The sequence below is a fragment of the Octopus bimaculoides genome, chromosome 1 (assembly GCF_001194135.2).
Source record: "Octopus bimaculoides isolate UCB-OBI-ISO-001 chromosome 1, ASM119413v2, whole genome shotgun sequence".
Taxonomy (NCBI): Eukaryota; Metazoa; Mollusca; class Cephalopoda; order Octopoda; family Octopodidae; genus Octopus; species Octopus bimaculoides.
The window spans coordinates 95,889,185-95,902,790 of NC_068981.1; the positions used below are offsets into that span (position 1 = coordinate 95,889,185).

The 13,606-nt window shown below is 36.9% G+C and overlaps 1 protein-coding gene across 2 annotated transcripts in view; it reads left to right on the forward strand.

Moving 5' to 3' along the window:
* Positions 1-5,147, forward strand: part of LOC106876022 (dynein axonemal heavy chain 10) — a 187,264-nt gene extending 182,117 nt beyond the window's left edge. For both annotated transcript variants that reach the window (XM_052968399.1, XM_014924396.2), the window contains 2 exons: positions 1,347-1,492; positions 4,138-5,147. In XM_052968399.1, coding sequence (XP_052824359.1) covers positions 1,347-1,492; positions 4,138-4,284 — 293 coding nt within the window. In that variant the 3' untranslated portion in view covers positions 4,285-5,147. The remainder of the gene's footprint in view (positions 1-1,346; positions 1,493-4,137) is intronic.
* Positions 5,148-13,606: the final 8,459 nt, after the last annotated feature.

Sequence of the window (13,606 nt, forward strand, 5' to 3'; positions counted from 1 at the left end):
ATATATATATATATATATATATATATATATATATATATACTTACAAGGTAAGTGTACGTATGCCACTGTATGTATATATAAATCTAAAAAATGAAACAAGAATGCAACAGACAACAATAAAACATCTGGACAGATAGATGATACAAAGACAGACAGGAAAAAACAAGTACGGGTCATTCGTGACCTTCTCTCCTCTGTCAAGTTTCCAGATTATCCTTACAGTTTTGGCCAGTCACACTTGGGACTGTTCAAATCTGGCTGGCCCCAAAAATCTAAGCTAAGACTATTAAATATTTGGGGAGAAAGCAAGCAAATGTGTACGACAACAAAGGCTAAATAATAAAAAACAAACAAAAAAACAGAGAAAATGTCACACAATTACAAATACAAACAACAAGAAAATAACAACAGATGTCTGTTGGCTAATAGAAACGAATCAAGTTAAGCTGATGTGTGTAGAATGAAAGCCTTGAGGCAGGAACATAGGAGATGAACATAAGAGATGAAAGTCACGAGACAGGAATATAAGAGATGCTTTGTAGATGGCAGTCGAGCCAAGAAAGAAAGATCATGCTTGGCTGAACACTGGTCGTGTGGAAGGAAAGAAGAGAGGTAGGGGGCAGAAGGATTGAAGAATTAGGGGGACAACGAGAAAGAAAGTCAAAAGGATGTAGAGAAGGTACAAGGGAGATAAACGAGGAAAAGTAGGTAGATTAAAAAAAGAGAAGGCCAAGAAATGTGAGAGAGGGTGAGTGAGAAAAAAAAAGAGGAAAGAAAGAAAGTATGAGGGGGACTAAAAGAAAGAGTAAAAGAGTCATACAGAATTTAGATACATATTTACTTACAAGGTGAGCAAGAGTGTACGTATGCCACTATATGTATATATAAATCCAAAAAATGGAACAAGAATGCAACAGATGACAATAAAACATCTGGACAGATAGACAATACAAAGATGGACAAGAAAAACAACAAAAAGACGGACAGGAGAAAATAAGAATGGATCATTCATGGCTTCTCTCCTCAGTCAAGTTTACAGATTATCAACATTTTCTCTTGGTTTTTTTTTTTGTCTTTGTTGTCATATGCATTCGCTTGTTTTCTCCCAAACTATTTAATAGTCTTAGCTTAGATTTTTGGGGCCAACCAGATTTGAACAGTCTCAAGTGTAACTGGCTGAAACTGTAAGGATAATCTGGAAACTTGACAGAGGAGAGAAGGCCACGAAGTTGTTGAGGAGTGCTTGTCAGTTATAGCAGAATATTTTAGAACTTTTCACAGAAAATGTTTCTCTCTTTACATAAAAAAATTTAATTTTCTGTCATTTATCCAACTGTTATCCACAGGTTGTTATGTATATGGACTTTATCTGGAAGGCGCAGGCTGGGATCTAGAGAAGGGATGCCTTATTCGTCAAAAACCTAAACAATTGGTACAAGAATTACCTCTTTTGAAGATTATTCCTATTGAAAGTCACAAGTTAAAATTACAGGTAAGCTATTGATATATCTGCAGGTAAAACGTCTGAGAAGATATATTACATTATTACATCATATTTTTAAAAATCATTTATTGAAACATTTGATAGTAAGAACACTTGATATCAAATCACACCATATAATAATGTCTATTTACAGAACCATCCAACCCATTATGGCATTGATTCATTCTCTTCATTTTGCATATTGTTAAGTCAATTGAATTGAGTCAGAATATTGCTAGTTCTCATTCTATCAATCTTGGAGACTCAAAGGGGAAATTCAGTCTCATAGGAGTGAGTTGAAAGTAAATACAATTAGACTGGAACATCTGTTTGAACCAGCTCACTATCTTTGTTTTATCTTTTAAACTTTATGTTTTGATCCTGCTGTTTGATGACCATTATAGAATTAGATATAGCTATGTATTGATAATCCTTTAACTCATTTAAAAAGGGGCGAAGAAATATATCGTCTTTAAGTCTTATCAATGTTGTTTCAAACCAATAAGTGATCTTCTAGATCAGTGGTTCTCTACCGGGGTCCATATAAGATTTTTAGGGGTCCACACAACAAAATAGTAAATTAAGGATCCACTAGGATTTTCAAGGGCCTCTGACAAAATCTTGCTTTTGAACACTAAACTCTGCTTGAAAAGACCTGTTGGGGCAAGTGAAATCGTAATTGAACCATACTTGATGTCTGGTCACCGCGCCAGTGAAGCACTAACAGCACTGTCGAGCATGTTCATTGCCAGAGCAGCTGTCTGGCTTCCGTGATAGTGGCCCGCAAATAGCACCATTAGCGCGTAATCGTTACCAGCGTTGCCTTCTAGCACTTGTGCTGGTGGCACGTTAGAAAATAATTCGAGTGAGGTCATTGCCAATGCCACTGGACTGGCTCCCGTGCAGGTGGCACATAAAAAAACACCCTTTTGAGTGTGGCCATTGCCAGTACCGTGTGACTGGCCCTTGTGTCGGTGGCACGTAAAAGCACCCACTACATTCTCGGAGTGGTTAGCATTAGGAAGGGCATCCAGCTGTAGAAACTCTGCCAGATCAGATTGGAGCCTGGTGCAGCCTTCTGGCTTGCCAATCCTCAGTCAAATCGTCCAACTCATGCTAGCATGGAAAGCGGACGTTAAACGATGATGATGATGATGTATGTATTGCAAGAAACAAGTTTCTTTCTCTAACATTTTACATGGTTCAACCTACACAAGTTAATGTGTGAAAACATTAATAAATAGCATTCTATAAAACTAGTTTTTAAACACTGAATGGTGATAGGGGTCCACCAGAATAAAATAGCAATCAAAGGGGTCCATAGTTAAAAAATGGCTGAGAACCCCTGTTCTAGATGATTGCTAAACTGTTTGGAAATAGCAGTCAAACTCTTTTCAGCTCACACAACCATTTTGGAAAAGAATGACTTGGATTATGTTGTCTTTGAGGCTGCTACACTCGGGGGTGGGGGAAACCCCAGCAGAGTCATGGCTGTAATGCTTTTGATCATTGACTTGCTAGAACTGGACCAACCTGGAGCTAAGTAAATACAACAATCAATGTTGTTTTGATTGAGTGTTCCTATCGTTTCAAAAGAAGCATTGAAGATAGTTTTAGATATCTTTGATGCTGCTGTCACTGCTGCTGCTACCACCGCCGCCACCACCACCACCACTGCCACCGCCACTGCCACCACCACCACCACCGCTGGCATTCAATTTTCCGTTAGTGACCCATGAGAGGATTTTAGTAACCAGTACAACAAGGCAGCAAAACAATTCTCATTGCAGAAGTTTAAGTTTCTGCTGTTTATGACACCGAGACTTCCCAGATATCTCTTTTACTCTTTTACTTGTTTCAGTCATTTGACTGCGGCCATGCTGGGGCACCGCCTTTAGTCGAGAAAATCGACCCCAGGACTTATTTTTTAGATGCCTAGTACTTATTCTATCGGTCACTTTTGCCGAACCGCTAAGTTACGGGGACGTAAACACACTACCATCGGTTGTCAAGCAATGTTGGGGGGACAAACACAGACACACAAACACATACACACACATATATACATATACATATATACGACAGGCTTCTTTCAGTTTCCGTCTACCAAATCCACTCACAAGGCTTTGGTCGGCTCGAGGCTACAGTAGAAGACACTTGCCCAAGGTGCCACACAGTGGGAATGAACCCAGAACCATGTGGTTGGTAAGGAAGCTACTTACCACACAGCCACTCCTTGTTAGAAGTAAGATTTATCAAAAGGACAATGCTGCACTAATTATCTGCTAGATTAATACATGAATCATTACATCAGTTAGGACTATCATTGATCTATGTTGTTTAACAAACTAATTACGAGGATTGCGGTAATTGTTTTGATAGTGATGATGATGATGATAATGATGATGATGGTGGTGGTGGCGATGATTTTGTGAGGATGTTCGTGTTGATGATGGTAAGTTGGTGACAAAATCTACAATGCTGATGGCTGTATTATGATGATGATGATGATGATGATGCCGATGAAGACAATGGTTGTGTTGTTGTTGGTTGCATTGATAATGATGGAATTTATAATGATGATGAGAATTATAATGATGGTGATTGTGTTGTTGATGATGATGATGAATAACGAGCTTCTCATTTTGTTTCAGAACACTATCAGGACGCCTGTATATGTTACGTCTCAACGTCGTAATGCCATGGGTGTTGGCCTTATATTTGAGGCAGATCTGGCTACAACAGAACATATCAGCCATTGGGTATTGCAAGGTGTATGTCTCATACTAAACACTGACTGAATTACATTACATATCTTAAACACGCATGTACATGAATTCTTTCACAAACATACACTCATATTACATTACATTTATTTTCCCATTTACATATATCCATATATATACTTATACACACATAACTACCTTTACATTTACACACTTTAATTATAAGCATACACATGCATACACACATTCTTATACATATACACATTAACATATATGTATGTATACATACATACTCTCTTTCTCTCTTCCAGAGGTACCTCAACATACAATGGTTACAAGTAACTGCAAGTAGGGAGACTGTTGTCATTTGATGTGCTAGAAATAACAGTCAAATTTTCTTCAAATCAAACTCTGCCAATATAAAAAAAAACGAATGACACATTGGATAATATATTTTGAGATGGAATGATCTTTCATCATGAATTTGTTTAATCAGAGTAAAACAACGAAAGTAACAAAATGTTTACAAAAGTTGAATTTAATTATTTCTGATGTAGGCCTTTTGTACACGCAACTAATGAAATATGTGCTTTGTGATATTTTATACTACACATTTTGTTACGTTGCTATTGTCTAGCTCCAGGTTAGCTTTTATTGGGTGGACCTATGATCACAGGCTTTCTATGCCATAACCATCCTATCTCTTTTTACATGGCAATGTGTATCTGGTGATACATGATCTAATGTATTTTTTCTAAAAAGACAAATTTTTAGCTGAGAAATTTGACTGTTTCTAGTAAGTTAAAGTGACCACATTAGAGTTTACCTCTTGTCTTGTGCCTTTTGTTACTTATTGTGTAAGTGATGTAAGATAAACTCTGTTCTGTCAGTACTTTTGATACTAACATATGAATTGAATAAAAGTAATGATTACTATATATCTATGTTATTGTTAATAGCACCTCTACCATCCAGCTACAATTTAGTTGCATATATTCATTTCCTTATAAAATGGTGCTGATGTCATTTATGTTCCTTTGTATACTTCTTGTTTGCTTCTAACATCTCTAAGTTTTAAAGTAAAAGAAAAAGCAAAAAAAGCAAAAAAAAAAAAAAAACTGGCATGACTGGTAAGAAGCTTGCTTCCTAACGACATGGTTCTAGGTTCTAGGTTCAGTCCAATTGCATGGCACCTTGGGCAAGTGCAGTCTACTATAGCTAGCTTTGGGCCTACCAAAGTCTTGTGAGTGGATTTGGTAGATGGAAACTGAGAGAAGCCTGTCGTGTATGTGTGTGTGTGTTATTTCTTTACTACCCACAAGGGGCTACACACAGAGGGGACAAACAAGGACAGACAAACCGATTAAGTCGATTATATACCAGTGCGTAACTGGTACTTATTTAATTGACCCCGAAAGGATGAAAGGCAAAGTCAACCTCGGTGGAATTTGAACTCGGAACGTAGCGGCAGACGAAATACCGCTAAGCATTTCGCCCGGTGTGCTAACGTTTCTGCCAGTTCGCCGTGTGTATGTCTGTGTGTGTGTCTGTGTTTGTCCTCCATCACTGCTTGATGTCCAGTGTTGGTGTGTTTACATCCCAACTTAGCAGTTCAGCAAACGAGTCTGATAGAATAAGTACTAGGCTTAAAAAATATAGCAATGCTCCAGCATGGTAGCAGTCAAATGACTGAAACAAGTAAAAGAGTATAAGAGAGTAAACAAACATTCTTTTCAATCACTAGCTTACCTATTAGGCTCTGTAAGTCTTCTCTACTGATCTGCTTGAGTCTGGTGGGAGTTGTAAGTTGATTTACATTGATCCTGGTACTTTATTTTATCAACCTCACAAGGATGAAAGAAAATTTGATCTCAGCAAATAATAATAATTTCATATATAAGCACAAAGTCAGAAATTCAAGAGAGCTGTGTAGCTGAATAAATCAACCTGGTTAAGTATCATACATAACTAGTAGTTCATTTTATCCCCACCTCACCAACAGAAGGATGAAGAGCAAAGTTGACTTTTGCAGGATTTGAATTCAGAATGTAATGAGGCATTTTGTCCAATGTTTTAATGATCTTGCCAATTAAGAATAAGAATTACTTCTTTACTGCCCACTAGGGGCTACACACAGAGAGGACAAACAAGGACAGATAAACGGATTAAGTCGATTGCATCGACCCCAGTGCATAACTGGTACTTAATTTATCGACCCCGAAAGGATGAAAGGCAAAGTCAATCACGGCGGAATTTGAACTCAGAACGTAACAGCAGACGAAATACCGCTAAGCATTTCACCCGGCGTGCTAACGTTTCTGCCAGCTCACCAATTAAGAATAAGAATGATAACAAGAATAACAATATTTTCTAACAGAGGCATGAAGCCAAGATTTTGTTTTACTTTTTAAAATTTATTTTTTATTTTTTATATTTTGGAGGTAAGGTAAGTTGATTAACTCAATGCCCTAGAAGGATGAAAAATGTAGTTGACCTTGGCGAGATTTGAACTACAGATGTGAAGAGCCAGAACAAATATTGCAAGGCATTTTGTCTGCTGCTCTAACAAGTCTGTCAATCATGAATAACAATGGTGAATGACAGCAACAGCAATAGTAATAAGAATTTAACAACTCTGTAGAAACCCTGGACTGGTTTCACACTCAGTGGGGAAAAGTTCAAGTGTAAAAGAGAAATGATAAATGGATATACAATCACACAAAACCAATTATTCTGTAGACATGTCAGTTGAAGACAATTTGAGACTTATTTAGGTTCAGCTGCATTGTATGTAATGGATCTATGAGGCCAGTAACTAGCTGTTCTTTTAAAAACAGAAAATTAGTGGAATTTTAAGGGTTGCTGGCCTCATGAAGTTCTCAAGTTACATGCTTTACAGAATTGACTGGAAATACTCAGAAATGGAAGTAATCCAACTTATTTCATATTTCAACAGTCCAACCTTTAACCGGCTGTCAACACACATGCTGTTATTATATACAAGTATGGTCTTGTGGTATGTGGTGTATTCAGATGTCAGCATTTTGATGTACTAGAGAAAATTATTTTGAATAAATGTATTTATAGGTGCAGGCATGGCTGTTTGGTAAGAAGTTTGCTTCCCAACGATATGGTTCCGGATTTAATCCCACTGCATAGCATCTTGGGCAAGTGTCTCCTACTATAGCTTCAAGCCAACCAAAGACTTGAGTGGATTTAGTAGACAGAAACTGAAAGAAGCCTGTTGTGTATCTCTCTCTCTCTTTATATATATATATATATATATATATAATATATGTGTGTGTGTGTGTGTGTGTCTTTGTTTGTTCCCACACCTATTACTTGACAACTGGTGTTGGTGTGTTTACATCCCTGTAACTTAGCAGTTCAGCAAAAGTGACTGAGAGAATAAGTACCTATACTTTAAAAACTTGATTCATTTGACTAAAATTCTTCAAGGCAGTGCCCCAGCATGACCACAGTCTACTGACTGAAACAAGTAAAATTAGTAGAACATCAGACAAGATGCGACATTTGATTACTCCTTTAATGCTCTGAGTTCAAACCCTACCCAAGTTGATTGTGCCTTTTGTTATTCAATGGTTGATAAAAGAAGTTCCAATCTACTAGGACTGAGTTTTGATATAGACTGTTAAAACCCTGGAAGGTGGGGCATCAGCATTGTCACACTTTAATGATGGCAAGTGCAGTGGTTTGAAGTACATATCATGTCTCAGTGAACTGCTATACAGAAATTGCTGTATTTTTTATTTCTCTCTCAACAAACTAGATTTTGTAAATGATTATACAAATCATAAAACTGTCTTTGAAAAGTTTAACAGTGCTAAATCCATCAGTGTAAAATATTTTAACTAAGACCTTGTGTAGACCAAATTTTCCTACAATTTCCCATCAAAAGCTCATTTTCTCAGCAGGGTTTCTTTACTACCTACAGATCATGAGATGTGAAGTATATTATGTGTATATAATAAAAATTATGAATATAAGATTAAACACAAAAAATTACTCTAAAATGCACTTGTAAAAAATTAGTTATTAATAAATATTTCTTGTGGAACCCTAGGGTTGGGAAGAACTGCACTTGAATAATTAGTGGAAAAAGTTTTGGGTTCATATATCATTGGCATGGCATTGATGTATCTTCATAACAGTTATTAATGGTCCTTTGAATCTAGCTCTAAATAGGTGTACCAGTGGAATTATTTTTCCCTTTAGACAAGGACAAAACTGTTATTGTTGTTATTATTGTCATTGTTTAGCTCTAGCTAAGCCATGATTAAGTAGACTAATAATTAAAGGTATTCAAGTCACCATCATCCATCTGTCTTTTTTTTTTCCAGTAATAGTGTACCCCACATGCAGGCATTGTTGAGTAGTTAAGTTGTTCGCCTCACAACCCTGAAGTTTTAGATTTAATGCTGATGTGTGGAATCTTGCACAAGTGTCTTTTACCACAGCCTTAGATTAATCTAAGCCTTATGAATGAAATTTGGTTGACAAAAACTGTGGATACCTAGGCTGTTGTTTGGATCATACTTGTAATTCAAAGATTTAGCTTTGTCACATTGTTTCACACTGCTTCAGCCTGAAAATTTACATTAAGGTTACAAGTATCTGTTGAATGCTCAGTTATTTATATGTTGATTTAACGTGGGGCTAGTTCATTAAAACCAACAAAGGATCTATCATCATAACTCGGACATTATCTACGTGTTCATTCTAAGATGGTAAAGTTTAGTTTCAAGGAGATTTAATGGGCATTTCTGTGGAAGCGCAATGGCCCAGTGGTTAGGGCAGCAGACTCGCGGTTTCAATTCCCAGACCGGGCGTTGTGAGTGTTTATTGAGCGAAAACACCTAAAAGCTCCACAAGGTTCCGGCAGGGGATGGTGGCGAACCCTGCTGTACTCTTTCACCACAACTTTCTCTCACTCTTTCTTCCTGTTTCTGTTGTGCCTGTAATTCAAAGGGTCAGCCTTGTCACACTGTATCACGCTGAATATCCCCGGGAACTACGTTAAGGGTACACGTGTCTGTGGAGTGCTCAGTCACTTGCATGTTAATTTCACGAGCAGGCTGTTCGTTGATCGGATCAACTGGAACCCTCGATGTCGTAAGCAACGGAGTGCAACAACAACAATGGTCATTTCTAGAAGATTGAGCAACAACGCAGAGGCTACATTGACAAATGATTTATTATGGTGTTGAGAAGTTTGGAATTGTACCTATGACCTTTACAGATCCTCTTAGACTGGTAATTTTGATACACTTGAATGTTTATGCTGCACTTCCAAGTTCAATTCTTCCCACAAAGGAAATTACTTTTATTAGACTAGTATCCTATTCTGAGAAAGAAAAATTGCTCAGTTGCTTCATTCTACAGAAAACGGATAAGCACCAGTCTTATGGTTCCTTGTATTATGTAATTAAATTACAGCTGTGAGCTGGTGGAATTGTTACTTCACAAAACAAAATGCTTGGTGGCATTTCTTCCAGCTTTATGTTCTGGGTTCAAATTCCACCAAGGTTGACTTTGCCTTTCATCCTTTTGAGGTCATTAACAGAAGTACCAGTGGAACACTGGGGTCAATGTAATTAAATTATCCCTTGCCACCAAATTTCATGCCTTGTGCCTATAGTAGAAAAGATTATATAATTAAACTGCTAATCAAAAATCTCAAGGAATTTGAAATGCAACTTTCATCTGGAACAGGTGGAGAGAGACAGCTCATAAGCTTGTCATTAGCCAAAATCCATTTGAAGTTTATAGATTCATTTAGCATCATAGCATTCACCTGTGAACGACAATCCTTGAAGTTATACTGAAACTAAACCCCAACTCATTCATTCTCAAGAAACTATATAACATCTCATCTTACATTCTCATAAAACCGATGCTCTGGTTTCTCCTCACACCTAGCAGAAAAATCATTTGCCTTTTACATTCATACAAAATCAAACCACCCAAAGCTATTATGTGTGTACTCAAAAGCAACCATAATTTGGACATAAATACATTTTCCTCCAGTGAAGCTAATGAAGTTTAATGGGATTGCAGAGTACTGTGATGAGGCATTAAAATGCAACTGACATCAGGGGTAAAAAAAATTAGCAAAAATCCTTCCAATAAAGTAAAGAAGCTTGAACAGATTGATTGATCTACTAGAAGTAACAACCAAACCTCTTTCAAATTACACATAATTGTCTGAGAAAAGAAGGATATGTGAGGTAATGTAAATTTGAAATTATTCCCCCCCCCCCCAAAAGTGTGCATTTTCACAGAGGGAATGCTTTTCAGCTAAGTTTGTTGGATCAGGGTTGACCAGAGGCGAAATAGCAACAGCAACAACAATTCTCAACTTTTCTGTTGTTCGTTCTAGACCCTAAACACATACATCTGAAGACCTTACTTGATGCAAATATAAAGATATTCCAAAATTCGACAACATCCGAAATCCAGAACACTTTGGGGTGCAGGAATTTCAGGTAAAAGATTTCTCAAATGTATGTATGTATGCATGCAACACTCAGATATATTAAAAACGATCGTTGATACAGGTTATCAATTAAAAAAAATTTTTTTTGTCAGAAACACCTTTTTCGGGAAAAAGAAACACAAGGGTGTGAGTATAATGTAGACTGACGTTATTGGGAAACGGAAAATAGGATGTGAAAAGAGAAACAATCTTTAGAAAAATCAGTCCACAAACAATATACAGAAACAGTATAAAAGGGGACAAAAATTGTTGCTGAAAGAAAAAGAGAATTAGTGAAAAAAACGAAACAAAACAAATATTTGTAATTATTGTACAACTGTGTCCTTTAACTTTTTGACTGTGTAATTAAATTTCATGTGCTGTGTGGTTAGAAGCTTGCTTCCGAACCACATAATTCCGTGTTCAGTCCCACAGCATGGAACTATGGGAAAGTGTCTTCTACTGTAGCCTCGGACTGACCAAAGCCTTATGAGTGGGTTTGGTAGGCGGAAACTGAAAGAAGCCCGTCGTATATATATGTGTGTGTGTGTGTGTGTGTGTGTGTGTGTGTGTGTGTGTGTGTGTGCGTGTGCATCTTTGTGTCTGTGTTTGTGCCCCCACCATCGCTTGGCAATCGTTGGTGTGTTTATATCCCCGTAACTTAGCAGTTCGGTTCAGAGGTCGATAGAATAAGTCCTGGGATCGAATTCTTAGACTAAAACTCTTTAAGGCGGTGCTCTAGCATGTCATCAGTCAAATGACTGAAACAAGTAAAAGAATAATCCACCCCAAATAGAAGTGATATTTTTTTGCTTTTGCAATACTTTGTAGCGTACATTTGAGTGAAATTCCTCTCCTCTCTATTACATATATACATACAAACGTAGTAGATAACAGCTAGCCCATGGCCACATTTTGGACCCTGTTGTGTCCACTATTCTGATTGGTTGGTATTGGTGCAATTTGTCTCTTGCTCTATCGCGCACCAATATGCAACCCAACCAGTCGCAGCCTCCAAATAAGGTCACGTATGACAGCCTGTTTTCTACCTCAGCTGAGCCTACAAATCCTTATAAAAAAACTTACTTTTCCTCGTCTCGATGTCTAGCCACTGACCACACAAGACACCGCCAGTTCCAGCGACAACACAACAGCAGCCACGTGGATACTCATAAACTTCGTCTAATAGCATTCAGCGACCTCCATCTCCGTCTCTACCATTCGTCCTAACGTCAACATCTCTCTATCTATTATTCTGTATATATGACGCACACACAATCACTGTTAACATATCAATAAATCTTCTCTTAAACATTCTACCCGGTTGTGTTTCTTATTCTGGCACATATATGCATTGTTCTATCTCTATTTATTGTATTAACTGTGTGATGTACTAAGGAGCCATTCTCATCACATCGCTTCGCACAAATCGGCGACCCGTTCCAGTTCCTTGAAACTACAAAATAATTATAATGGGAGAAGGAGATACTCCACAGGTATCTAAACCTTCAATTCCATTATAACTTTTCCAGTGTCTCTTGTAGGTACGGTTTTTATATCCTACACTAAAAGTATTTTATTCTTGCTCTGTTAAGATATATTTAAAGAAATATGTAAAAAAAAGATTGAAAAATTGTCTCTGTAAAAAATGTCACTGGGTGTGCCTCCGCTTCCTGCAGCATAAAGAGAGTTTTGTTTCAAAGCTGTGGAGGAAACCCATTTCTGCAGTTAACGGTCATGAAATTTTGAGCTGATAAATCCGCTTTTTGCGCTCAAAGGGTTAATGTGTATTTGTCCATGTTTTGTAAGGGCATAACATACAGAGAGGAGAAATCAATTGCCTATTTTAGCTTGTAGAGATTAATAGAATCAGCAGAGCCGGAATTAAGACTCACAAAGGCCTTAAACACTTAAAAGAGTTTGGTACCCACAAACGTATGTAATTCAAAATATAAACAATAATAGAGCAGAGAATAAATATCTAGTTTTCAAAATGAAGTAGAACTAAAAGATAGAAAATAATGTTTATTTTTGTATACTTCCATTTTATTTAAATTTAAAAGTTTCTCCAACGTTTTTAACTGCGAAGACTGATGAGATCCTCACTATGACACCATGAACACTACGAAATTTTATTTCCGATCATATAAACCACTTCGAATATTATTTTAGGAAGTTTAAGGTGATTTCTTTTGTGCCGTTAATTATTTACCATTTCTGCGGTGTCCCCTTCACCCTCCTTTGATGGTCTAAGCACGTGCTTATTTTGCTTAATGGTTTATCCAATGTCATTAAGATGCAGCTATTCTACAACAGAAACTTCGGCATACATTTAAAAAACGGTAAGAACAGTCAAGTAACAATTTCAAGTTTAAATTACTTTTAGACTAAAAAAATAAATCCAAGACAGGAAAATTCTATATCTGCTCTCTATTTTCACCTTGTTTTTTTTTTCTCCTCTTACACTTGGTTTTTTTAATTAAATTATTCATTGGAAAAAAATTGGCTGGTTCTGACATGCAGCACGAAAAGTTTTATGCTTTAATTACATATTTTCACGATCATGTCAGATGAAAATTACGGAATCTCTGAATAAATGATAATATGTGACTTAGTTTTTTTTTTTTGAAAACGTGAATATTCGTCTCCTGAAACCATTTTTGATGTGTTTTTTTTTTTTATTATAGTCATATGAGTTTAATGAAATACTGCATTGTGACAAACATGAATTACTATAGTGATTTTTGCTTGTTGTTGCACAAAACTTCTTAGTGTAAGTAAAGTGTGACGATATTGTGGATTAGTGGTGTATAATGCAGCTTCGTGTTGCGTTTCTAGTATTACCAACGTTTAAAGGCTTCAGTTTTTAAAATGGTTTTATCAGAGGGAGAAGGGCCTCGT